Source organism: Brassica napus, chromosome C8, assembly GCF_020379485.1.
Source record: "Brassica napus cultivar Da-Ae chromosome C8, Da-Ae, whole genome shotgun sequence".
In the NCBI taxonomy this organism is placed as follows: domain Eukaryota; kingdom Viridiplantae; phylum Streptophyta; class Magnoliopsida; order Brassicales; family Brassicaceae; genus Brassica; species Brassica napus.
In genome coordinates, this window is record NC_063451.1 from 46437201 (window position 1) to 46461670 (window position 24470).

At 31.6% G+C, this 24470-nt stretch overlaps 3 protein-coding genes across 5 annotated transcripts; 1 reads left to right on the forward strand and 2 right to left on the reverse strand.

The window, feature by feature from the left end:
* The first annotated feature begins 3055 nt into the window (after positions 1–3055).
* BNAC08G40450D lies at positions 3056–5612 on the forward strand. 2 transcript variants are annotated; one of them, XR_002660786.2, is made up of 6 exons: positions 3056–3521; positions 3736–3821; positions 3963–4275; positions 4347–4529; positions 4615–4824; positions 5376–5612. XR_002660786.2 is itself a non-coding variant. In XM_022708483.2 (4 exons), exons 1-4 carry the CDS (start codon positions 3757–3759, stop codon positions 4666–4668), a joined length of 615 nt encoding a protein of 204 aa, XP_022564204.1. In that variant the 5' UTR covers positions 3056–3756; the 3' UTR covers positions 4669–5612. The 2 variants fall into 2 exon arrangements, 1 of the variants encoding a protein (XP_022564204.1); XM_022708483.2 differs by having other exon boundaries at positions 3056–3821; positions 4615–5612.
* A 2469-nt stretch (positions 5613–8081) lies between these two features.
* LOC106414941 (methionine aminopeptidase 1B, chloroplastic-like) lies at positions 8082–10385 on the reverse strand. 2 transcript variants are annotated; one of them, XM_013855526.3, is made up of 10 exons: positions 10143–10385; positions 9946–10030; positions 9633–9870; positions 9395–9556; positions 9281–9322; positions 9122–9193; positions 8942–9021; positions 8758–8855; positions 8546–8593; positions 8082–8477 (listed from the first exon to the last, which is right to left on the reverse strand). In XM_013855526.3, the coding sequence occupies exons 1-10, from the start codon at positions 10276–10278 to the stop codon at positions 8365–8367; spliced, it is 1074 nt and encodes a 357-aa protein (XP_013710980.1). In that variant the 5' UTR covers positions 10279–10385; the 3' UTR covers positions 8082–8364. The 2 variants fall into 2 exon arrangements, with proteins under 2 accessions (XP_013710980.1, XP_013710979.2); XM_013855525.2 differs by having other exon boundaries at positions 8082–8434; positions 10143–10384.
* A 4707-nt stretch (positions 10386–15092) lies between these two features.
* Positions 15093–16989, reverse strand: BNAC08G40480D (transcription factor HRS1). Its single transcript, XM_013854349.3, has 5 exons — positions 16714–16989; positions 16247–16536; positions 15974–16172; positions 15773–15849; positions 15093–15650 (listed from the first exon to the last, which is right to left on the reverse strand). Exons 1-5 carry the CDS (start codon positions 16853–16855, stop codon positions 15309–15311), a joined length of 1050 nt encoding a protein of 349 aa, XP_013709803.1. The 5' UTR covers positions 16856–16989; the 3' UTR covers positions 15093–15308.
* Between the last annotated feature and the right edge of the window lie 7481 nt (positions 16990–24470).

Here is a 24470-nt window from a genome sequence, read left to right on the forward strand (position 1 = left end):
TCGTTTGATTTTGAATAATCACGTTTGATATTTTTTCTTTTTTTTTGAATCAATTTACTTATGTTTTGGTTACAAAATAAGTACAAATCAGATGTTTTAAAACCGAAGAACCAATTGTACTTATGTTTTGGTTACAAAATAAGTACAAAATCATGTACTTTTAAACCGAAAAATAGATTGGGACCCGAACCCGAAAATACATCGGGGTACTAGTTCTATGAAGATTTAATAACCTGATCTGAACCCGATAAAATCCGAACCAGTTCCGAACCAAACTTTCTTATAACCCGAATGAGATTAATTTTAATAAACCCAAAAAAATAAGATCCTAAACAAAACCGAAATCCGATTGGAACCCCAAATGTCAAGGCTCACCTCTTGATTCGAATTTGGAATTTAATCTAGCTTTTCAACTCAAGCAGCCAACTAAGAGACACATACACGTTGACGATCAACTACTTCGTAAAAACTCTACAGCTCCTTACCAAGACTAGTAATTAATTTAAAATAAAATTCTGAATTTTTCTATTTTAAAGTATATCTTTTATATAAAGTAACAAAAATAATTATTTTTACTGTATATATATTATAAATTCGAATTTTATATTGTTTAGTGTATATGAAATATGTTTTTTAATAATTTTAGTGTGGTCATAGATATTATTTTACTTTTGATTAAAAAAAAAATAATTTTACTATCAAAATGTATTAAATTGTTAAGAGAAAATTAGAGATAATGCTATTATGAATATAAATAATAAAATATTTTTTTTTACATATATAAAATGTAAATATTTAAATTATTAATTTATAATTTTAATAAGATCATATATTTTTACATAAAATTTTCCAAAGGTTATTATTTTTTTATTTTTTGATTTATGTCATATTTTGAACCGACACAATTTGAAACCAAAAAAAATTATTAATTGGTAGATTCCCTAAAGAATACATAATAGTGTAATTTTCAAACTAAAATCTTTTATAAATGTATAAATAAAATATTTATTTTATTTTAAATTGGTAGATTCCCTAAAGAACTAGTGCTACTTGTGGTCCCGTCACGTGGCGTTCCACTATGTCCACAACATGACCACTTGTTCAGTAAACTAGATTTGTTTTTCTGAACTAAAGTAAAAGAAGATGAAGATAATACTTTAAGATTTCCTCGATTTTTGTGCCCACTAGACATTTCTTACATCAGTCGATTTATCTTCTGATCTAAGGTTTGAAATACCTTATTTTTATTCTTTTATAATTATCCTAACTAGGCTTATAATTACTTAAATATCTTAATTAAAAGTTCAGTAAAAAATCAAAGTTAGCGTGCAAAAAAAAAGGTATGATATTATTTTAAAGGCAGGTATATTTTTTGTTTAAATTTTTTAATTTAGGTTAACAATAACTAGTCGTGATAATCCTACTTTTTAGTTTTGTTTTAAACAATAAGGTATGATATTATTTTAAGGTTAAAAAAACATATTCTTATTTTTTTAGCAAACATAGGATATAATCGATATTTCAAATATTCACTAAAACTTAGAAGTTAAAAATTGAAATATCGAATCATATCAAAAATTGATATAATAATAACAATTGAAATTAATATGTTGGCTATTGCTTCAAACGGTAAATTGTATATTTGATGGCACCAATACGATATTATAAATATAATTTTCTGATGAAAATTAATTTTGAAATCGAAAAAGATTTAGCTGATAATAAACCTGTGAATATTTGATCATTTCATATTTTTATTTTAAATAATCATATTACATTTTTTTTTTCGCTTTTAAATGAAGTATGTAAAATTTTTAATATCATTTTTTTTCTATTTTCTAAATAAATAAAGAAACATATGATATTTACAAATTTATAAAAATCAATTTTTTTTAAAATATAGTAACTACTAGTAATAGATAACTCAGTAAACTAGATCTTTTTCTTTTGCATTAAATAGAAAAGTAAGAAGGAGATAATCTTGGATTTGGAATGATAGATATTAAAATGAGATTCTTTCATTCTATTGTAATTCACTAATTTGTATGTATTTAGATAATTTAAATACTCTGTAGTAAAATAGAAACACAGCTCTCTCTCTCTTCTGTTAGAGAGAGAAAACTCTCTCGATCTCAAACTCCTTTTCAAATCATAAATCAAAAGATTAGAGATGAGATGAGTTTGGTTCTGTGATCGGGTTTTTCTTCTGGAAACGATGGCTCCTTCAGTGTCGTTTGTCGGCTTCTGACTCCGGCGTCGTCTCTTATCCCTTGGTGTCGACGGCTGGCTCCGTGCCGGTTTCATCCGGCGTTTATATTTTTGAAAAAGAACGGTGAAGAAAGAAGACATGGTTGTGGCTTTAAAGCCGTCGGTGGTGGTTTAACTGGCTCTGGATGAGATCTCGGGACAGTCTCGATCGATCTCTCCTTTACAAAGAGTGTAGGCGACGAAGGTGGGCGCAGTGGTTCTGGTTCCGGCGTTATCCGGTGAAACACGTGTCCATTTTGTCTCCTCCGATGTGAGCCTCGTAGATTGGGTTACGATGTGGTGTTTGGGTGACGCGTGTCTCGTTCATGGGTGAGTTTCGACACGTGGGTGGCCTCGCGAATTTCTGGACGCGTGGGATTGTGAGGCACCGCATGGTCTGTGGTTTGGGCTTAAGGCCCATGTTAAGTTGTCCTTTGTTCCGGGCTTTTAGCTTTATGTTTAATGTTTTTTTTGTTGTCGGGCTTGATCCACTAATAAAATAATAATAGATGAAAAAAAAAAAGATAATTTAAATAAATAAAATAGTTAAAAAACAACTACTTAAATACCGACGCGTAAGATGTAAGATTTACGAGATTTGCGCCACCAGACATTTTTATCAAAATATCAGCAAAGTAATAAATATAAAAGCACAGACGTTTTGGGAAGGCCGTAAACTCCGGGCATTTACGGTCATCTCCTCTTTTTAAACATTTACCCAATTTTCAACGTATTGAGAAGAAGATATGAATACATCGAACCGCTCCTAAGTAGTAAAATATAAAAGCACAGACGTTTTTGGCAAGACCGTAGTTTCCGGGAATTTACTGTTATCTCCTCTTTTTAAGCAAAGTCTATGTTGACGTAATCTTAAATATAAATTTATATATGTATATAATAAATAAAAGAGACGTGTTGGGAAAATGGGAAGTAGATATCGAGAGGCGCGTGAAATCCGGGGAGAGTTAATACATTGAACCGCTCACCAATATTTTTCTTTTTAACAACTACTCACCTAATCTCTTTTATATAAAAGAACATCCACCTCTCATTCTTTACTTTTTTTTTTCGTTCAGTTCTATCGTTCCAACTTCTTCTTTATTCTTTCTTCTTTGTAGTTTGGTCCGAAGGACTCATCCACTAGCTTCCGGTGTTATTTTCCGCCTCCTTAGCCGATGGTTCTCATTATCCGCCTTAGCCGATGGCCTTATTCCGCCGCAGCCGATTGGTATCCCCTGTCGCCGCAGCCGATTGGTATCCTGCCACTGTATACGGTTGTCCTATTACACCACCTTATTATATAAGATTCTCAAAGTTGGGTTGATACCTTTTGGTATTCAAATGGGCTGATAAATATAAAGCTCATTGGGTAAAATTATTGGCCCATTTGACATGTGACCCAATGAAAATTCTTATCCAAAGTATGGCACAACTCAACTCATCAGTTTAACCTAGTTTCGATAATGTCTACTCTCTCTGGCGCTGTAGCCTCATTATTCTTAGATCGCGATGAGCTCCCAACGAAGACAACGGAGACAGGCTCAGCGAAAGCGGGCTAGGGAACGCTATCGCAGGTCTCTAAATCTTTTCCAAAAATTTTCTTTAATTTAGAAAGTTATATCCTATCTACTAATTGATTCCTTAAGTCCAGTTCCATGATATGTATTTTAGAGTTAATAGCATTATGTTGATTTTTGCCTTTGTTGAGTGTTTAGGATGAACACTTGGAGAAAGCAGCAGCCTTCTTTTCTCTGCCCTGTGATGTCTCAGAAGAAATCAACATGTTATGCTATCGCTTTTGTAAGGCAATTAGAGTTTCACCTGAAGCTTCACAATCGAATGCCACATGATCAACATCCGTCTATCCAAGACTTCATCAATCTTATTCCCAAGCATTATCTAGATGCTGATGGGGAACTTATAGTAGACGCCGCTCGTGTTCTTTCTATCTTTGTAAAGAAAGGTATCCTCCTTGAGAGGGATTGTCCCTTGACCGAACGCATAGATGGTACCGTGTCTGAAGAGACTGTAAGTCACTTACTATTAACTGTTCTTACACTTTTATACTATGTCTTTTTTTTTAACTTGTTGCATTTTAGAAGGATTGTACTAGGTACTATGCTAAGAAAGTTACCAAGCACATGTTGCATCCTGGCCGAAGTAGAATGGCGACTCAAAAGAAGTATGAATTATTTCATGCCGACCTTATTGAAAAGTTGAAGGGTGGAGTTGTTGCTGTTGGCGTATCTGTTTATCCAAGCTACTCCAATCTGAAACATAAGGTAAACTTTTTGTCTTGTTTGTCATGTCATTTTCTATTTTTGCTGTTGCTGTTCTCCTATCCAAGCTAATCAATTTTTTGTTCAGCAAATTTATTATCCCACTAAGGATGAATTGGCTGGCAACACTGAACACATGTAATGGTGTGCACTGCTCATGACTATGATAATATGAGGCGTTTGGTTTATGAGTTCCAAGAATCGGCTGGTGCGGATGTTTGTGATGAAGGCTTCCTAAGGATTTATGCTGATCAGGTTAATTATTTTGTTGAGATGGAGGTTGAGATGGACGACTGAGGTGATACTCTATTTGTTCCTTTTCAGTTCTGATTGTTGTCCTGGTTCTGTATTCTGCATTGTTTCTTTACTGATTCCATCTTGTCATTCTCTACTGTTCGATTACTTTTCTCTCACTGTAACTCTACTGCTTAGTAGTTCTCCGGGCTGAGATTGAGGTTAATTAGTAGTTCTCTTGTTCTCTTTCTGTAACTCTACTGTTCTCTGACTGTAACTGTCTTTGTTATGGTTCACGTTTTTTCAGTTCTCGTTGTGGTTTGTTGCCAAGTTCCTGTTTACGTTTTTTCCACTGTCTCGTTGTTGTTTTGATTTTTGTTTGCTCTTCTGTTTCTATTATTACTGTTTTCTCACTGTAACTCTACCGCTCTCTGTTAATTAGTAGTTCTCCTGTGTTTGTTTAGCGATGCTGTTAAATCTTGTTTGCTGTGTATGCCGTCTTGTTTGTCATGTCATTTTCTTGTGCTGTTGTTCCTCTATGTTCTATATCTGTTTTCCTTTTCGTTCTGTTGCTGATTTGATTACTGATATAAATTGTTAATTTGAATTGTGCAGGATGAGTGTCTACTGCTATATCAAGAGGAACCTTGAAGTATTTTTGTTAATAGAGGTCAACGTTGTTGTTACCGACCGTTTATTAATTGTCCCTTTTTTTGGAACTTCCTAGGCCTTAAACTTTTTATTTCTGTTTTCGAACCTGTCTATCTTTTGCGGAGTATTAAAACCAAATTAGTTATCTCTGTCGAAACATTTTTTACCAGTTAATAGCTACAGTTGGGAATTTTTTGCTTAGTCATTTGAGCTAAAGCTATAATACCTATAGTTGATTGATAATTTACAAGATTCCCGCCATTAGCATAGAGCTGTTGTAAATAGAAACTCAAAATGTGTCTGTTTTAAGCCTTTAGTGAAAAAAAAAAATGTGTCTGTAGATGTAAAAAAATCGTAATATTATGAGATCAAAATTTTGTTGAGGGAAATAAACTGGCAGATGCTAATAAGTGACTTTAAACTTAAGCCGATGTCGTTTTATGTAAATTCTGTTTCTTTCTATCCACTCAAACAAACATATACATAAAGCCATTAAGAGTTGTTGTCAACCTTTAATTTAGGAGTGTCACAGAATCTTGTGACATATTTTCTATAAATCTTAATATGTCACATAATCTTGTTTTTTTAATTAAAAGAACGTTTTGAAAAAGAAAACGACTGGAAAATGTTTTATTAAAGACTTAAAACACCTTGATACATAAATGAATTTAACAATAATATTCTGAAACTCCCAGGCATATATATATATATATATATATATACAATTAATTAATAGTTTATTATTCTGTATTAATATGTGTTGAGTCATCTTGAGCCATCTTGCAATTTGTATTAATATGTGCTCGATGTGACCTCTCCTCACCGGAATCTGCTCGACGAGACGGATCCAGCGAGATCTGGTATACTAGGAGGTATTCCTCTCTCTGCGGCAACTCGGGTGGGCTCTCTGTAGCGGCAGCCTCTAAAAACTCCGCCGCTCTGGTGACTCGTCGGTGAAAGGTTGGCGTAAGTTGTTTGAGGACGACGGCGACACAACCGGAACCGCGTGCCAGTCATTGGGGCTGGGGTAAAGCTCTGAGGGAAGGGTTTGGTTTGCGGTGTCTGTGGATCTCACAATTGGGATGGCGGTTCCCCTTTGTCTTGAATCTCACCGGCTCGCTTTTTCTTCCTTTCCTCGCTGACGAGAGTGGAGGAGTACGGGACTCCTCGGACCTGTGAGGCGGTGAAGCGGTTGCAGAAAGCGGCGGTTAGGGTTTCGGAGTTGTTCTGCATCTGAAGGCGACGTTTGTGGCCGCGGGACGCTCCGTGGGCGGCTCCGTTGATGGTGACTGGCGGTGGATCTGGCGGGCCTCGACACCCCCGTCATGAGAAGTCGCCGGAATCTGGATCTGGTGGTTGCGGTGTCAACGGAGGAGGGAGCATACTCCCTCGGTCTTTTCCCCCAACTGAAATTTCTCTTTGTTTGTAATTTGTGTACCTGCATAGCTTTAATCACTTGTAACCTAGGGTTCATGTTTCTCCGGTGTATCAGGAAAGCTGTAGTCCGATGCCCTTCGGGGATGAAAAATAATAAATGTATGTTTATTAAAAAAAAAAAAAAAATTGTATGTATGAAAATAAATAAATAATTGTAAAATTATATGTTCTTATTGTAGTCCAGTTATTAATTTTCTGAGTATAACTATTTTTCATTTTGATAATATTTTAATAATTTGATATATTTTAATTTTTAAAATATATTAGAAAATTAAGCAGTGGCCACTAAAAAGTTATATACATAAGTATAAATATAACTGATCATTTTTAGAATCTTATGAACCTATATGAATATTTAGAATAATTTTATGTAATAGTATTTATGTTTTTAATATCAAGACTATCTACAATATTGGGTAAGCTTTCAACTACAAGTTTCATAACCTCAGTAAATCACTATGTTGCACGGAAGCTTTATCAGACGCGAGCTTCTCATTTCAGAACCATAATCGAAATCAGAATTTTTTGGAAACTTACAGAATTTTGTTTCTAAAATGTTTCTAAAATATTTTATTTAAAAACATATTGAAAGTTTACGATTCTGTTTTGGAATCACGGTTCCTTTGAAAAAAAACAATGTCATAAATAAACAAAATTTACAATCATGTTTTTTTTTTACATAAAATCTAAAATTTAGTGATAGTGAAGCAGAGAGAATAGAAATATACAAATATTAAAACTAAAACTATCATTATATGCATTGAAGTTTTTATTAGAGATATAACATAAAATAATTAATATAATAATTTTTTATAAATTTAATCTGTGTATTTTCACAGTATATGAAATCATTTAAAGTTATTATAAGTGAATAATGCTTTATTTTAATTTGAATCTTATAATTTTTAATCATGAATTTTATAAAATTTTCTTCATTTAAATACACATATATAATATAATATATTAATCATGAATTTTGTAAAATTTTCTTCATTTAAATTGGTTTTTCATGTTATACAAACTGAAAACCATTAGGTGAAACTAAAAGCCGAAATATTTGGCCACGCGCCTGACAATCCAAACTTTCCAAATATATAAACATTTCCATGGTATCTGGCATCCGCCATTTACATATTCACAAAAGTCTATATAAATATAGGAAGGGGGAGCTCACGCTCAATAAGCCTATAACCAGCTAGTCACATTAGATTTTCGACCCAATATTAAGGCTGATTATCTTAAAGCCCAACTTTAGGCCCATTAAATTAATTAAATAGACCAGTCAAGAGATCAATAAACAGAGAGAAAGGTCCACGACTACACACACCCAATTATATTCTATTCATTTCATGGTCCATGTCTCCATGACGGGACCTGAAGAAGTCAGCAATTTGACAGAGAGGGGAGCGGTAAAAGAATGAATCAAAAAAGTGAATAGTTTCAGCATATGGTAAGAATCTCTGAACCGCTCCAAGTAATCAGAATTGTATGTTCAAACTGTGCTGCTACACCACCATCAGCTGTTAGAGTAGTCCAGTTGTCTGGCCATGTTACACATTCCGTGGTTCCAATCGTTAGAATCGGTTCTGCAACGCCGAATTGCAACCACCAACAACTTGTTACTAGTTACTACCATACAGAAATCATAATAAGCAAATTGAAACAATGACATGGAAGAGTAAAAATAAAAGGCTAACCAATTGTGAAAGTTTGTCCCTCAACCATATGTCCAGGCTCATCATTTCCTGCAAATTATAGAAAAGTGAAGCAACCAAAGTTGAGTTACTAATAAAAACAATTTACAGATCATAAGTATTGTTTCTTTGATCGATGCTTTCAGGTTACATTACAGAGAACAAAGCTGTAGCGTTATCCTAAAACAAGCAAAGATAAGAAAGATAATACTTACGGTAATGATAAATGAGAGGTTCAGAGTGAAACACTGGTCCAACACCATGCCCAACAAACCGCTCCACGACGTTGTAGCCGTACTTCTCTGCGTGCTCACTGTTTGAAATGTTGAAACCCATCAAAATCAAGACCTTTCTGCACTATTATATATTTCATCAAGAATGGTTATGGTTAACAGTTACCTGATTCTCTTGCCTATTTTCTTGAAGCTTGCTCCATCTTTACACACGGCTATACCTTTCTCCAAGCATTCCTCCGTAACCTTACAAAAGAATAAAAACAAGCAACAATTAGCATACTCAACAAAATCCACTACTGTGAATTTGCAGAGACACAACACAATGAAAAAGAAAGAAAAATACCTTCACAAGTCGTTTAAAACCTTCGTCAACCTCTCCACAGAAGAAAGTTCTTGATGTATCTCCATGGTAACCCTGTTCCAGTTTCAAATCCCCAAAAACAGGTGTTACTACGATTCCATCTTTAAGCATACAAAAGTGCCCTAGAGATTAGTGACTTACATCCAAGTAAACCGTAACATCAATGTTAATTATATCCCCACTCTACAACAATAAGAAGTAAAAGTTAGCGAGAGTTCATTCACAAACTCTTCAGCTTAAGAGCAAGATCCAAACCTGAAGCTGGCGAGAATCAGGTATCCCATGACACATACACTCGTTAACCGAAGTACACACACTCTTAGGAAAACCACCGTATCCAAGAGGTGAAGGATAAGCACCAGCTTCAACAATCATATCATGCACAGCTTTGTCTATTTCATTAGTCGTAACAGATGGCTACACATAACAACAACAACTACTTCACAACACATACATTGATAAAGCTGAAACAACAAGGAATAGACTTACTAACTTTAACCAAAGTCCCTGCAAAGTTTAGAACCCGAGCAGCTAGCTCGCAAGCAGCTCTCATTTTGACAAGGCCTTCAGGGGAAGGAATCTGGAAGTCAGGTGAGATATCAGGTAACACGCCGGACTCAGCGTAAGGAGGCTTTGGTATGTGGTCAGGGACAAGAAGACGAGGTGAGACTCTCCCTCGTCTTAACGGTGGGTTTCTCTTAACCTTTGAAGTAGCTTCAGCTTCTCTCATCCTGGAAAAAAAAATGTTAATTAATATTATCAAACCAGATTATGAATTTAATCTTGAATGTTTTAATTTGCATAACCTTCTGATTCTAATGGCTTCTTCCAATCCAGAGACTTTCTTGGCAGAGACATGGAACTTTCTAAAAGGATATGAGTTCTTCTTACCTAAGGAAAGTAAACTTTTCAATTATCAAATATCGAATTGTAACAACTTAATCGCCTAATCCAATCAGATAGCTATAACAGAGAATAAACAGAGTCTAAGTAAGTGACGAACCGGAGAGCAGCGATAGAGAAGAGGAGGAAGCGACGGGAGCTCCGATAAAGCACCTCGACGACGCTACGTAGTCGCCGGCGAAAGAAGAAGAGAGGTGAGCAGACGAGAAAGTGGATAGAAATACTGTAGACGCCATTTTCGCTACTTCACTGCTAAACCCCCGACCGAAGGAAAATCAAATTTGGAGACGAAGCTTCTTCTTGGATAAAAAAAATATCTAATCGTTTGATATTTATTTCGAGATGACTAACTATTGGACTGAGCCCATGGGCTTTTGATCTATCCAATAAGGTACTTAGGCCCAATGGGTTTTACTTTGAAAACAAAGATTTGCATGGAGTTTATACACATGACACTGTGTATTAAATATGAACTTTATCATTGTGAAACATTTGTGATAAATTTGAATCATGAGGAATCAACATTTGATAAGAAAGATACGGATATGATCAAAGTGATCATTATTACCTCCATTACCGATACAGTTTTTTTGCTGGAATGTATGTACATTCAAGTATTGATTTTTGTATATGCCTCTACACAGAACAAACTATTCATTGATCACTACCAAAACATTGATGACGAACATATATTCTATCATCTGATACGTGATTCATACAAAAAAACATATTATGTATTTATTTGTGAGCAATGAAATCAAACAATGAGGATGATATTATATAGGTTATCATGTTGTTGATTAGGTTTTAAATTATAGTCTAGCTTTTTTCACCAATGATGCTGATGCGTTACTATTCGAATCCAACTTGAAATATGTGGATGTGTCTTCGAAAACTATATGTACAAATCTGTGGGTAATATTAATTGTTTTTATACAATTTCATGCATATATAGTTGAATAATGTTATAGTTCACCAAATTGTACAGAGAAAATGCATATTGACGAAAAAATCATAAAACCAAGATATTAGTTCTTCTGAACTTCGCTTGAAAAATTTAGAAGAAAACCAATTCGTAGAATACAATAACATGTTCACAAAAACAATAATACAATAACATTATTATCTTTTCATGTTTTATCAGGTCCCATAACTAAATAAAAGATTAAACTTTTTCATATTTTAATCATTGAAGTTAAGTCAAGAAAAACTATTTAGATAAAAAAGAAAACAAATAATTTACACATTATCAAAACAAATGAAAAAATAATATATATATATATATAAACAGTAAAATAAAAAATGGAAAAATAATTTCATGATATAAACAAGAGACTAAAATTATTGTATCTAAATAGATGTATTTAAAAATGTTACTTCATGAATTCCAACAAAATCTTCAAACAATTTCAATATAATATAACCCATATCTGCTCATATTTTATTATGATAATCAAATTTTATAAAAATAAATAAATCAAGTAAATAATAGAAAATTAACGATGCTAACTAATGGTAAGTGATGTGTCAAAACGTAGATTCTATGTCATGTTGTTGAAATTTTATAAGAGATTATATTCCAATTTATTTGGTTGTAAATTTCCTAACCTATATAAATAAAATTTAAAAACTAAAATAAATTAAAATGAAAATTTCTTTACAACAATATTTGATTAATAAAAAAATATACGGAAATATGCAAAATAAATACATAGTTTACGCTATATAAATAGATTCAAAATCTCTGCAAACCATGTAAAAGTTTTAGTATTTCGGTAATGAAAATACAAATAGTAACAATTTCTACCAATGGTTCCTCTAAATCTTGACAACAAAAACATTTTGGTAGCTAATATCGAATGGAACATAGAAACAATTATGAATTTCTCCCTCCATAATCTGAAATCCTATGTTTAAGAGTTAGGATCGAACATATTGTTTAAGAATTTCTCCCTCCATAATCTGAAATCCTATGGTCCCGAGATGTTCATATTTGTTCCTAACAAACAATAGAACTTATTTTACCAAAACAAAGTATCATCCAATAATAAACTTAAGAAATAAGACAGATGGATACCAGGAACAACATTCCCAACCCAAGAACACCATTTCCAACCCAATTGGATGGCTAATGTTTCGATTGCCAGTTTCTCACTAAAGATTAGATTTTCTTTTTGGAAAATTATTCAAAGGCCTTACCGCTGGCGAGAACCTAAAAAAAAAGTCATATATATTAGTTGTTAGATAGAAATTCAACAAAAAATGACATAACGACTCAATCGTGGTGATGCCATAGAAACAAAAAGTCAAAACAAAAATTACTTACAAACTAACCAACAATTTAAATTAATAAAATAGTATATCTAATACACACCTCTAGCAAATGCAAATTTAAAACACAAACCACAAAATTATATAAAAATAATAACTTAAATCACAAGTAAAGTATATCCCGCCTGTAGGGCGGGCAGATACTACTTTAGACGAATGTTGAAAGATTATTTTCTTTGGAAGATATCCCTCTCGCCTGATTTCAGAACTCAAAAGTCAGACCAAGATCATTTATTGATATCTTAAGGTGATGAGTACGACCTACAAGATCGTTTATTTGTAAATGTGTTGACAATGCAAAATCGTTTAATCTATAATTATCTCATTATTTTCAAAGGTATTCAAAAACTATTTTGCCGTGTTTTTATCTATTCCTTCCGTTTTATTTTAAATATCGTTCTAGACTTTAAAATTTTTTTCATTATAAGTGCCATTTTATATTTTCAATGCAAATGTTTGCTGATTTTTGTTAACTTTTATCATTACTTTTTAGCTCATTAATTTACAAAAATTAAAAATAAAACAATGTATTAATTAAGTGTATAACAGAAAATTTAATGATTTTCTTAGTATATGTGCAAGAACCTTAAACAACATATAAAATAAAACAGAGGGAGTATCTACTAGTCACGAAGAAGAATCTTCTAAAGGCTTCATATATATTACAATCAGAAATTGAAATTGAGAATGTCATTTTGCCGAGAATTAAAATAAGATTAGTTTCACAATGTCAACTATTTTGCTGAGGATTAAAAACAAAATTAATTTCACAATGTCAAACATTTTGCCAAGGGTTAGAACAAGAATAGCACGTACTTAGGAAATGTATATATGCATACAGAAGATGATAAAGTAGTTAAGGTCGTATATTAACTTGTACTCTTCCTACAAGTAGTTTAATATAACGACTTAATTAGGTCAATTCGAATATTCCATGTCTATATTTTTTAAAATGTTGGATATACACCCAAAAAAAACATTGAAGCTAGTTGATGGATTGGTTTATCTGTATTTTTTCCCTGTTTCAGTCATAATTAATGCACTTTAAATAAGTATCAAGCGCCATTTTGTCTTTTAACGTGTGTGAAAGGTCACCTATATAACTAATGCTTAAGGCATAGCCATCCCTAGCTATTGTTAAAACTTATACCTAATGAAATCCTAATCCGATTCCTGGTCATTTGGATCTGTCGTTAATATAATATTTTTTACTCAAAAAATATGTTATATTATATTCACATTTTATAATTTGTTTGTTTATTCTGCACATGGAATTTATTGTCAGGTTGATCCGATCTTAAACACGATACCATCTTATTGGAAAGCTGCACGTATTAAGAAGCTAGCTCTCTCGAAATGGAACTATATATCCTTCATAAATGAATTTGTTACCCTTTTCTTTTGGCAATCAATTTGTTACTTAATAAGGATTGAAGTTTTATCTCAAAATGGACATATAATTCAGTATGAGGGTAAAACAAAATTGTTCCAAAAACAAATTCAGTATAAGATATCAATTAGTACATAAAATATTCCACTTCCAGTATTGAATTGATTAAGTATTATATAATTTGAAATAAATTCAAACATAAAGTAGAAAAACACAGAACATAAAAAGAGAACAATGGTTTATTTAGTAAACCTTTATTTTTAAAAGATTTTATCATTAAGAAATCGTTGTATTAGTACTGTTTGCTCCCTTAATTAGAGGTCTTACACTTTTATATTCTTCAGACCAATAATCTGATATAGTAATAAGTTTTTAAAAAGACCACAAGGCTCCTAGAGCCAACGGGAAAGGCAAACCTAATTATGGGACAGGTACGGATGATTAACATTAGTTAAAAGAATCTTTAGATTTAATCAGGATTCTGAGGGATAATATATCCAAATACGCAGTGACCTAAACCATAATTATTTAATGAGTAAAAGTTTCCTTTAAACCAGAGGCAGAGAATATACTCTACGACAAGGACGTAGTAGCTAACGTGCCGATTTGTATATTCAAACAACATGGGAATCGGATAAAAATATTTTTTTTTTGAACGATAATCGGATATAAATATTGAAAACAATGTTTGACAAGAGTATACCAGAAGCTCTTTTAATAAAGCTGATATACAAAACTGCGAGGAACAATTTTATCATTATACAGAAGAAGAGAGACTGATTTTGAAGGAGGAATGTAGTTCTGATTTAGGACATAAGGGAAAAAGATTGAAATAGATTGAAAAAATTGTTTATTGATTTTTCTATATGTGCACATTGATGTAAAAAGAGTTTTCTGAATAAAATTTAACATTTAATTTAAAAAAACAGTACACAATTATATTTATAGTAAGTTATGATTCGAGCATATTCGTCCCATGAGTTGAACCAAGTCAATAAGTTCTCTTCCAGGTCCTATTGTTTATCATAATAAGATCATTTTTTGTTGTCATGTGGCTGTGGATCTTATATAAAATGGTGGACAAAAAAATTAGTATATACTAGTAAGAAGATTCTTTCTCGTCGACTCTGCCGCCATGTTCATACTAGCTGTGATATCAAATTACATTATATCAGCATTGTTCGGGATCATCTATAATAGTAAATTTTGCGCCAACAAACAAAAGAGCAGCAGCCACAATATGACGGAAATTGTTCCATATTTTTCTCATACAAGCGTATATTATAATGAAAATAAAAAATATTGAAGTAAAAAAATTTGAAAGACGAAACGAATATATATATATATATATATAAAAGCACAAGAAGATGCGAAAACTCAAAATAAAAATGGCATTTATCCTGAGTAAATATTTAGTATTTGTTTCGGTGCAAAACTCTATACACTCAATTCATCACGGTTATCATTTTGATCTAACTTGGACAGAACAAAACAAAATAATAGTATAATAAAATGAACAAAAACATTAGAGAGAGTAGAAACACATTAGTTTTTCTTCACGTAATGATTGCGAGTAGAAGAAGACATCGCCGGCGAGCTACATCGGACCACCACCTCTTCGCCATGGCTTTCTGATCCTTCTTCGACAATAATCGACTGTGTAAAGTTGGAGTGGCTCGGCCATTGTGGCAGTGGTGGTGCAGCCATTGCTCCATAGATTCCTGTCGTGGTGGTAGTGCTGCTATTGGTGGCTCCTCCGGTGGTCTTGCCCGTAGAGTAGTCAGATTGTGGGCCCCATAAACCTCCCACGACTACGAAATGTTGTGTTTGAGAGTTTCTGTTGTTAGGGATTGTTTGGCTTGGCCTTCTTGTATGTAGTCTATATTTCTATTATATATTCGAAAAATCCAATGAATTAACATCACTTTTGTGTAGAATTCTATTTTATATTTTCCTAAATCTTTACATGAAATTATAGAAAGAAAAGAATCGCATGTGCTTAGGATTACCTGTAAATGGCTTTTAACTTCATCATTTGTTAATCCATCAACCTTCATGAACTCCCTGATTTGTTTTGGAGTAGCTACTGCGAAATGGAACAAGAATCAATACACTAACTAAAATTTCATTAACCTTATAAATACCAAAATTATTTATTTTAATCGTTAGATAATTAAATAACTCGTTTATGAATATATATTGAAACTCACCATGAGGTCCACCTAGGTGTTGAAGAGCGTTCAAGAAGCGTCTATGCAACTGCGACGACCAACACCTTCTTTGCTTTCTTCCTCCGTCTTTGTCCGCCTCTTTCCTCCTTCCTTCGCCGCCACCATTAACCATCAAATCTTTTCTCATACTTTCATCTATCTTCACCACCGTCTCAATCATCTTCGGTTGCAACCGTTCCTGAAACGCAAAATATTTAGAGTGTTGTCATAAGTTAGTATGCGTTTCAATATGGATTCTCTAATATACTTTACCTCTTTGGGAAGAAGAGGGTCGGGTTGGTTCCAGAGCTGAACAGACTTAAGCCAATCTGATTTCATGTTCTTGTCCTCGGAATCATTGTCCGGATCATGAGTTCCGTGTTCATCGTCAAATTCTTCATCTTTTTCTTCTTCTTCATTGGAGGTCGATAAATCTTTAATAGTTAAAAATTGCTCCAAAACTACAGGTCTACATTCTCCGGTTGTCTGCTCGGAGCACTCTGATTGTCCGTATAGATTGTCTATCGCCATCTCTGGTAACTCTCTTTTACATGCCTCGATTGCTAAGCAAACAAAACAAAAGAAAATAAGTTAAGTTTTCTTTTTTCATAGATGCTAGAATTTTCATTTCTTTTCTATATTATTCACGGGAAAAAACGAATGCACATAGCCTAATTTTGCATTTCTTTGTAGTGTATATATAAATACCATTTGTTGTGTATGTATATATGCATACGTACCTTGGGTTACAAGATCTAAGCAAAGAGGGAGTTCACGTTGGAAGACATGAATCTTGCGACGTTCTTCTTCAAGAGCTTCCATGTATTGCCCACATCTCTCCCGTTTCTGGTTGTAATCCATATTCCCTAGCCTCTTCATCATGGTGTTCTAGGGACAAATTAATAAGCCACGTTTTTATTTAGGATTTGGTTCTGTTTAGGGAAAATGATGAATACATGTATTTTTTTAATATAAGGTCTCTCAAGGATCACTATCTTGAGAGAATAAAAAACATAAAGTCGGCCCGTCGCGTTACAAGACGAATCTTGCGTTTCTTAATTTTTTTATTTATACACCTCGAATGTGTTAACAATATATTTACTCTTATAAAAGAAACGCAATCTATTTTATAATGTCTTATTATGCTAGTAGTAGGCGATTGGGAGTGGTGAATATTCGGTGATGTGATTCCAAGTTTTTTTTATCATGTAATTTTATTAATTTTGTCAAGAGAGCTGGATGCTTTTTAGACGACCAAAAAAAGACGATCGAGATGGACACTAATTTGTTTTTATGTAGTCATTATTGGTCTAGAATATAAATGGTGGGTGAGTAATGAACTTACTGATGTTACATTAACTTTGTGTTAAAGATATTGAACTAAATTAGTCAAAAAAAGAACGATATTGAACTAATGTTCATCTCTGCGGCTGCGTGGATATTGGCTTTACGTAAATGCTGACAAGCTTTTACAATAAATGCAAACTATTATTTCCGTGAAACTCATAAATAAAGATTTCAAATATGTTAGTATATGGTTTTGTAATTTAAAGAATATATAAATTTAATGAAAATCAACATCATATGGTATCTCAACTATCCGGCAGTAAGAATCTTGAGAAGCAGGTGGAGGCTATCGTTTTGGAGCCAGACCTTCGTTTTAAAGTCGCAGAAATGGCAGCGGAACAACCTGTAGGTTACATGATGGTAACTAGCGACAGATCGAGAAATGGTCTTGGACACACCGGCTCCATGAATTCCCAACTTTCTGATTCTGTAGCCGCCGGTTTTCACCGATACTTTTTTTTTCGTCTTTTGTTTTGCTTATAGAATTAGTCAAAACATTTGTAATCGTTGTTTTTCCGGTCATCGGTGATGTATAATTTCCAGCAGCCCTTATAAAGGTTGATTTTAATTAAAAAATTGCTAGCAGGAAATTTTAAATAAAACCCTATAGCTTGAAGTTGATATTTGGATAAACCCGGAAATAAAAGTGGAAAGCACGAGTTAGCTATAGTTGATAATTTACCAGTTACCACTTACCACCATAATAAATGACTTTAAACTCAAAAGCCAAATGTCTCTTCCTGAAAAAGCCAAAACATGGGACAAGAATATAAATTTAAGTTTTCTTTTTCTTTCCATCCGCTCAAACAAAAATCTCCATTATCCATCAAGAGTTTTTTTTGTCAACCTTTATTAGGAGTTATATTGTCTATAAAACTTAACATGTCACAGAATCTTGACTTTTTGAATTCGATCCATCCAATTATCCGTAACCGTATTTTATATGTAAAATAGTTTTATATCTTTTGAATTTTAATTGAATGGTAATATTAATTAGTTGTATATTATTATTGCCAAGTAAAACATGGAAAACATAACGTGTTGGACTGTAATATCAACGATCATCATGCTTCATTCCAACTTTCCTAGATAATGGTATGCCAATGCCTTTCACAATCAAATATATACTTCAACATTTTTTAAAAGGAAATACCCCACTAAAAAAATTTATGTCACAAATATAGATCATAAGGATCAAAATGACCAAAATGTTTTATTAAATAGGTAAATATACACTTATACTCCTATGGTTAACTAATTCAAACATTAGGGTTTAGAGTTGAGGAGTAAGGATTTGGGATTGAGATTTAAAATTTTATAAAATAAAAAATAAATATTAAAAATTTGAAAAATAAAAATTTTAAAAATAGTTTCAAGAAGTGTTTTCGAATTACAAAAAGAAAACTAAAAAAAATTTTGAAAAAACAAATTATAAAATAGTTCAAATTTGAAAACATATAATCTAAAACTATAAAAAGATATTATTTTTTATTTTATTTTTTAATTATTTTTTATTTTTTATATATATCTAGGGTATTAAAGTTTTTTTACCTATTAAATGAAACATTTTAGTCATTTTCTTCTTTGTAGTCTATTTTTGTGATCAAAACTTGAAAATAGTCTATTTAGGAGAATTACCCCTTTTTAAACTAATCTAATATAAACTATTTCCGCCCATTCTAATTTCTTTCTTATCTTCCAAAATTTTGTACATCTCATAATATATAAAGCAAGGTGGTTGCCAAAAATATTTTTTAAACGTTAGACAATAACTGGGCGGTGATTTAGCGTTTAAAAAACGTTACATGATCGATTCCTATATCACTAAAGACGATAAACAGAAAAAAATAAAAGTATAAAATCAATATCATGTTGAATCGTTTTTTCAAAGACGGAAAGCAGGACAATAATAGAAGAAAAAATTTAAAATATTAAATGAGATATATAATAAAACAATAATTTGAAACCTAAAATATGAAGAAAAAAAAACAAGAAAAGGAAATTCTTTCAAATATGAGAAATAATCACGGTAATATCTGCCCGATATGATCTACTAACTAGTAACTACACCTACTAGATGCAAATTGGTCGGAAATAAAAATCTAATATGCTTTGACCTTGATGCATTTTTGGACATGCATAAATGCGTAATTATCCAAGCTATGACTTCGTACTATATTGACAAATAAAGGTCTAGCTAGCTAGTAATTTGAATGCATGTTTTGGTAATAATAAAAATAGTCAAATATAAAACTATATTAGGTTTAATTAATGTTTGTAAGAAATTATTAGCACCAGTAATGTTTTAGTGTATTACTATATTTGTCGTATAGATGCGTGAAAAGTGTAGACTATTTGTAAAAGAAAATTTGAAAAAAATACCACAAGTTAAGTATCAATTTTCAAAAATACCACCAATCAAAAAATATATTAACATTTGGATTTAGGATTTAATGATTATTGTTTAAGGTTTAATATTAAGGGATTAGAGTTGGATTTATAAATATTCTATAAATATTTAAAAAATTAGTTTAAGGTTATCTTATCATAAATTTAGAGTTTGTGAAAATAATCATTTATTAATAATAAATTTGAAAAATGGTATCAAACCTGTGGTAAAATCAAAATTTTCCCTTTGTAAAACCCGAATAAATATCAAATACCTATATAAAAGAGTATATTGTGAAGAAGAGTATATTACATTTTAAATAAAACAATCACGTTTTTTTAAATAAAACGATCACGATGGTTCGAAACTTCGAACATAGTTTAAATTTCACTTTTACTGTTAAGAAGATATTTATACAATCATTAAAATGAGAATGATCTAGCTGTGACCTTGAATGATATAATTATCGTGCCAATAAGCTTTTGAATTCGGTGATTATTTAGTCAAATAGTTGTTGATTACATGGAAATTATGAAACGAGTTGGCAGATCTTATATGTATATATTAAGCCCTAATAGGCTTCTAATTTGCTTTTAAATGTCCCTTCAGAGACTCAGGAGGTAATCAAATTTACAGTTATACTAACTCGCGTCCAGCGCGGAGTAAGTAGACTTCAATAGTTTATCATTTTAAATATATAAGTATTAGAAAGGTAAAAGTCATAGAAAAAATATTACATTTTATATAATAAAGGATTTAACAAAATTGTGTATGCCTACATAAATTAAGCTTAGTTTTTTTTTAAAAACTTGTGTATTTGTTTTGTTAGCTTGAAGTATATTTTGTTGAAGTGGATCCCTAAAATAAGCAAAAATTTATATAAAATAAATTATGAAATAAAGATGAACGAAATATTGACAATAGAATTATTGTTTTCATAATAAATTATAAATATAAGATAAAATATAGGATAAGCAATTGACTAATAAAATATGAAAGAAACAAAATATAAGAAAACAAAATAAATTAAAAATTGATTAAAAAGAGTTTAATATTACATGCAACATTCAAAGGATTGTAGAAACTTACATTTGAATCAATGAGAACCATTTCAATAGCTAGGCCACCAGGAGCAGAATATTGCTTCCACAATCGAAAAATACTAACCCTCACTCTCTACATTGTCTTGAAAGGTTTCAAATCTGCAACTGAGTTAAAACCCCCCATGAGTGTTGTGCTTGCAAGAATGTTTGTTGTAAGGATGTATTGAGAAATAGACGGTGGTGAGGAAATGTAGCTAGAACGTCTTGTATTTATATAGGCAAGGGTAGGTCTAGGGTAAATAATGATAGCTAATTGCCATCTTTATTTGTGTAATTCCCAAAACTTTTCATAATTATTTCTCGTAATTCAAATTTACAGCGGATTTATTGGAATATTATAGAAAACAAACAGATATATTCGTCAACGCAAATAAATTTAAAATCAATCAGTGTCGATGAAAAAAAAAGTCTATATAATTCGGTTTCGACTGTAATTTTTCAGTACAAAAATCGTATAATATTAATGAGGACGTTTAAAACAGTAATTAGTGTCATATTTAGCTCAAAACATTCATAATTTGGAATATTACGAAGAACATTCATTGCCACGCAAGTAATGCTAATTGACAATGCCCTTACGATTTTCGGAAAGTTCAGGGCGCATGAATAAATGCCGTAATTGCACGTTAAGAATATATTTAAATTGCTTTGAATCGGATTCATTTACACTAAGTTGCCATAAAACTAACCAATAGTATATTGCATTGATAAATATTGCATTTGTAATTGATTATCTAGACAAATAATATATATGGATCTTAAAAGAAGCTTCCATAATTCGTTATAGTACATGCATCGATTCGTTATATTACATGGATTGTTTGATGATATCACATGGATTATATTAAAAGGAGTTATTATGTTACATGTAACACGATGTAAATAAAAATGAATGGATTGAAAATTAAATATAAAGAATCGATTATAGTAATGGATTTGAATCACATGTGAAGACTCGATTACATCATTTACATGTAACAATTCATTCATTTTTAAAAATACGGAATGAATTATATTAATAACCGTCTCTCAGGATCGGTTTAAGAATGTGAAACCGAGTATACATTAAAATGACATCGAGTGTGAAACCAAGTATACATCAAAATAATCGGAATGTGACCTTGTGTGGGATGAGATATAATATATAAGCGGAATGTATATAGGGTGAAAGTGAAATCATGTAATTGAGTCATATGCAAATTTTAAGGCCAAAACTGAGTATATATTAAAATGACAAAAACACAATTATATGTGATACTAGGGTCGGCCCGCCCTACGGGCGGGATATACTTAAAGAGTTGTGGCATTGGTATGTTATGAGGGTTTCCAATTGTGTTCATGTTGTTTTCTTTTACAAAAATTTGATTCCGTATTTGGTGCGTTATTTGTGGTTTGTAATATTTGATTTTGGTAATATTGGGTTGTGGGTCATTTTTTGTGTAAATTATAAGATTATTTATTTTTTATGTTGAAATCATAGTGTCTTTCGACATGTTATTGGAGTGGAAGTGGTGATTATTTGAAGTTGCATTTCTTATTAAAAAATAGAATGTTATACTGAATGAGAAGAAGTTAGTAATGCAAAGCTAATCAAAATAAGAAAACATTGAAACTGGAAAGTGTGAAAACTAAGTAGTGGCCGATGAGTGTAGACTTGCCAGTCATCGTAAACACCAACACCAAGAACTTTTCCATTTGTTTATAGTAATAGTCATTATATCGATTTCCAGATTATTGAGATGACACTTTTTTGGTGGCATATTAAAATCACATTAGTTCCATAGAACTTCTTTTTCAATATAGAGACATCGCATAAGGAACATTTGATCTATCTCAGCATTTGTCAGTTCCAACCATGTCGGTTTGCTGTTTTATCCATAAATTTCATGCATTCCTCATATTCTCATTATGGCATAGAGATAGTTTACCTTTACCACAATTGTTGTTTACCAAACGGATTTCAAAAGATGTAAGCTTGGTTTTTCATCAGACAGTACACATCATTTTGTCCTTTATAAATATATACTAGGTGATAATCCGCGCCCTGCGCGGAGTAAATAGATTTCAAAATATTATCACTTTTAATTTGTAGACATAATAAAAGTTAAAGTTATAGCAAGAAATACTATATGTTATAAAGTAAGGGTTAGACGAAATTTAGTATGTCAATCTAAATTAAGCTGCGGAATTTTTGTTTAAAAATTGTATATTTGTTTGCATAAAATAAATTATAAATATAAAATAAAACAAAACATAAGCAATAGACAAATAAAATATAAAAGAAACAATGTCTTGAATGGTTTCAAATCGAAAATAGAGTTAAAGCCATCCATTTGATTGTTTGAGAGAATGTTTTGATATGAGTAAAATCGAGAAGAAAGGTGTGGTGAGTTTTCTAAATTATAGAAGCCGTATATTTATACTAAAAAGGAATCGCCATGTGGTCATATGGATTCAAAATAATGGCTGTAACTAAATCGAATATTACACATAACTTGCGTTCCAATCTTAGTCAAGAATTAATTTAATATTGTAAATAGTTAATGCAAACTTCATTTTATCAATCGCAATTGAACAAATTCAAGAAAGTTCACGATTATTAATTGATTACAATAATTTGAACCTTAATCTACGTTTCTTATATACAAAAGTCAAGTCCTCGCAAATCACGTATTATTACCATCAATTTACCAAATTTGTAATTTAAAAATATATCAAAGTTATTAGAAGTTTCCTTTTTCCCAATCATCAATCAATTTCGTCCTTGCAAATCACGTTTGAATCATGGGCAATTTGCTCCGCCTTTATTTGCATTATGCAAGCTGGCGTTAAAATCTTAATTACGATAGATCACCTAAGGTAAGTTTTTATAATTGTATGCCAGAAAATTGTATTGTACCTTAGTTTCTACAATCGCAAGGCGGGGATCATCTAACAATTTAATGAAACGGGGCAAGTATATACCATATGCATGGTTCTTCTGTTTCACTATTTTAAGAAAACAAAGTTTTCCTCTTGATATATTTTTAAGAGAACAAATATTTTTCGCATTTTTAAGAAAATCAATCACTTGAGTACGTATTGATCATCAAATACTTTTTATGATTTTTCAGAAAACAAACTTTGATTGATAATCGCACATTAACTTTTTCGCATCTATATTCATTTTGAATAAAAAATTAGACCACTACGTATGTCAGTAATGTTTTTGTATTGAAACAGATTAATGAAAAAACTTCAGTCAAGGTAATTAACATAATTTTAAAATCTTTGATGTAATACGTAGAACTTCGGTTAAGGTAACTAACGCAAGAAATAAATGATAAGGTTTGATGTAATACGTATCAACGTATATATGTGACAAATGTAGACAAAACTAAGGTAATTATAATGTTTTGATTAATGGCATGATGTGTAATTACTCTAGTTAACAATGGGGTTTTAAATAGAATAGGTGAGGGAGCTTGTGGAGTTGCCACGTAAGAAAATGGCACACTTGTAATAAACACATGAACTAAAGGTTATTTATTTTTAATGCTGCTCAAATAATAAAAAAAGGATATATATGGGCAAATCTCCAAAATAGCACATTTCTAAGTTTATATCATAAAAATAGCACTCAAAAACTAAAATGACCAAAATAGCACCTTTCTAGGTT

Bases quoted from the DNA above. Each gene is read 5' to 3' on its own strand.
- BNAC08G40450D (XM_022708483.2), top strand. From the start codon at position 3,757: ATGAGCTCCCAACGAAGACAACGGAGACAGGCTCAGCGAAAGCGGGCT. The intron at 3,822-3,962 runs GTCTCTAAATCT...TTGAGTGTTTAG, and splicing joins GCTAGGGAACGCTATCGCAG to GATGAACACTTGGAGAAAGC. The intron at 4,530-4,614 runs GTAAACTTTTTG...TTTTTTGTTCAG, and splicing joins ACTCCAATCTGAAACATAAG to CAAATTTATTATCCCACTAA.
- BNAC08G40480D (XM_013854349.3), bottom strand. From the start codon at position 16,855: ATGATGAAGAGGCTAGGGAATATGGATTACAACCAGAAACGGGAGAGA. The intron at 15,850-15,973 runs GTGAGTTTCAAT...TCCATTTCGCAG, and splicing joins ACACCTAGGTGGACCTCATG to TAGCTACTCCAAAACAAATC. The intron at 15,651-15,772 runs GTAATCCTAAGC...AATATATAATAG, and splicing joins AAGTTAAAAGCCATTTACAG to AAATATAGACTACATACAAG.
- LOC106414941 (XM_013855525.2), bottom strand. From the start codon at position 10,278: ATGGCGTCTACAGTATTTCTATCCACTTTCTCGTCTGCTCACCTCTCT. The intron at 9,194-9,280 runs GTAAGTCACTAA...AAACTGGAACAG, and splicing joins ATGTTACGGTTTACTTGGAT to GGTTACCATGGAGATACATC. The intron at 8,435-8,545 runs GTTAGCCTTTTA...TCGGCGTTGCAG, and splicing joins GGGACAAACTTTCACAATTG to AACCGATTCTAACGATTGGA.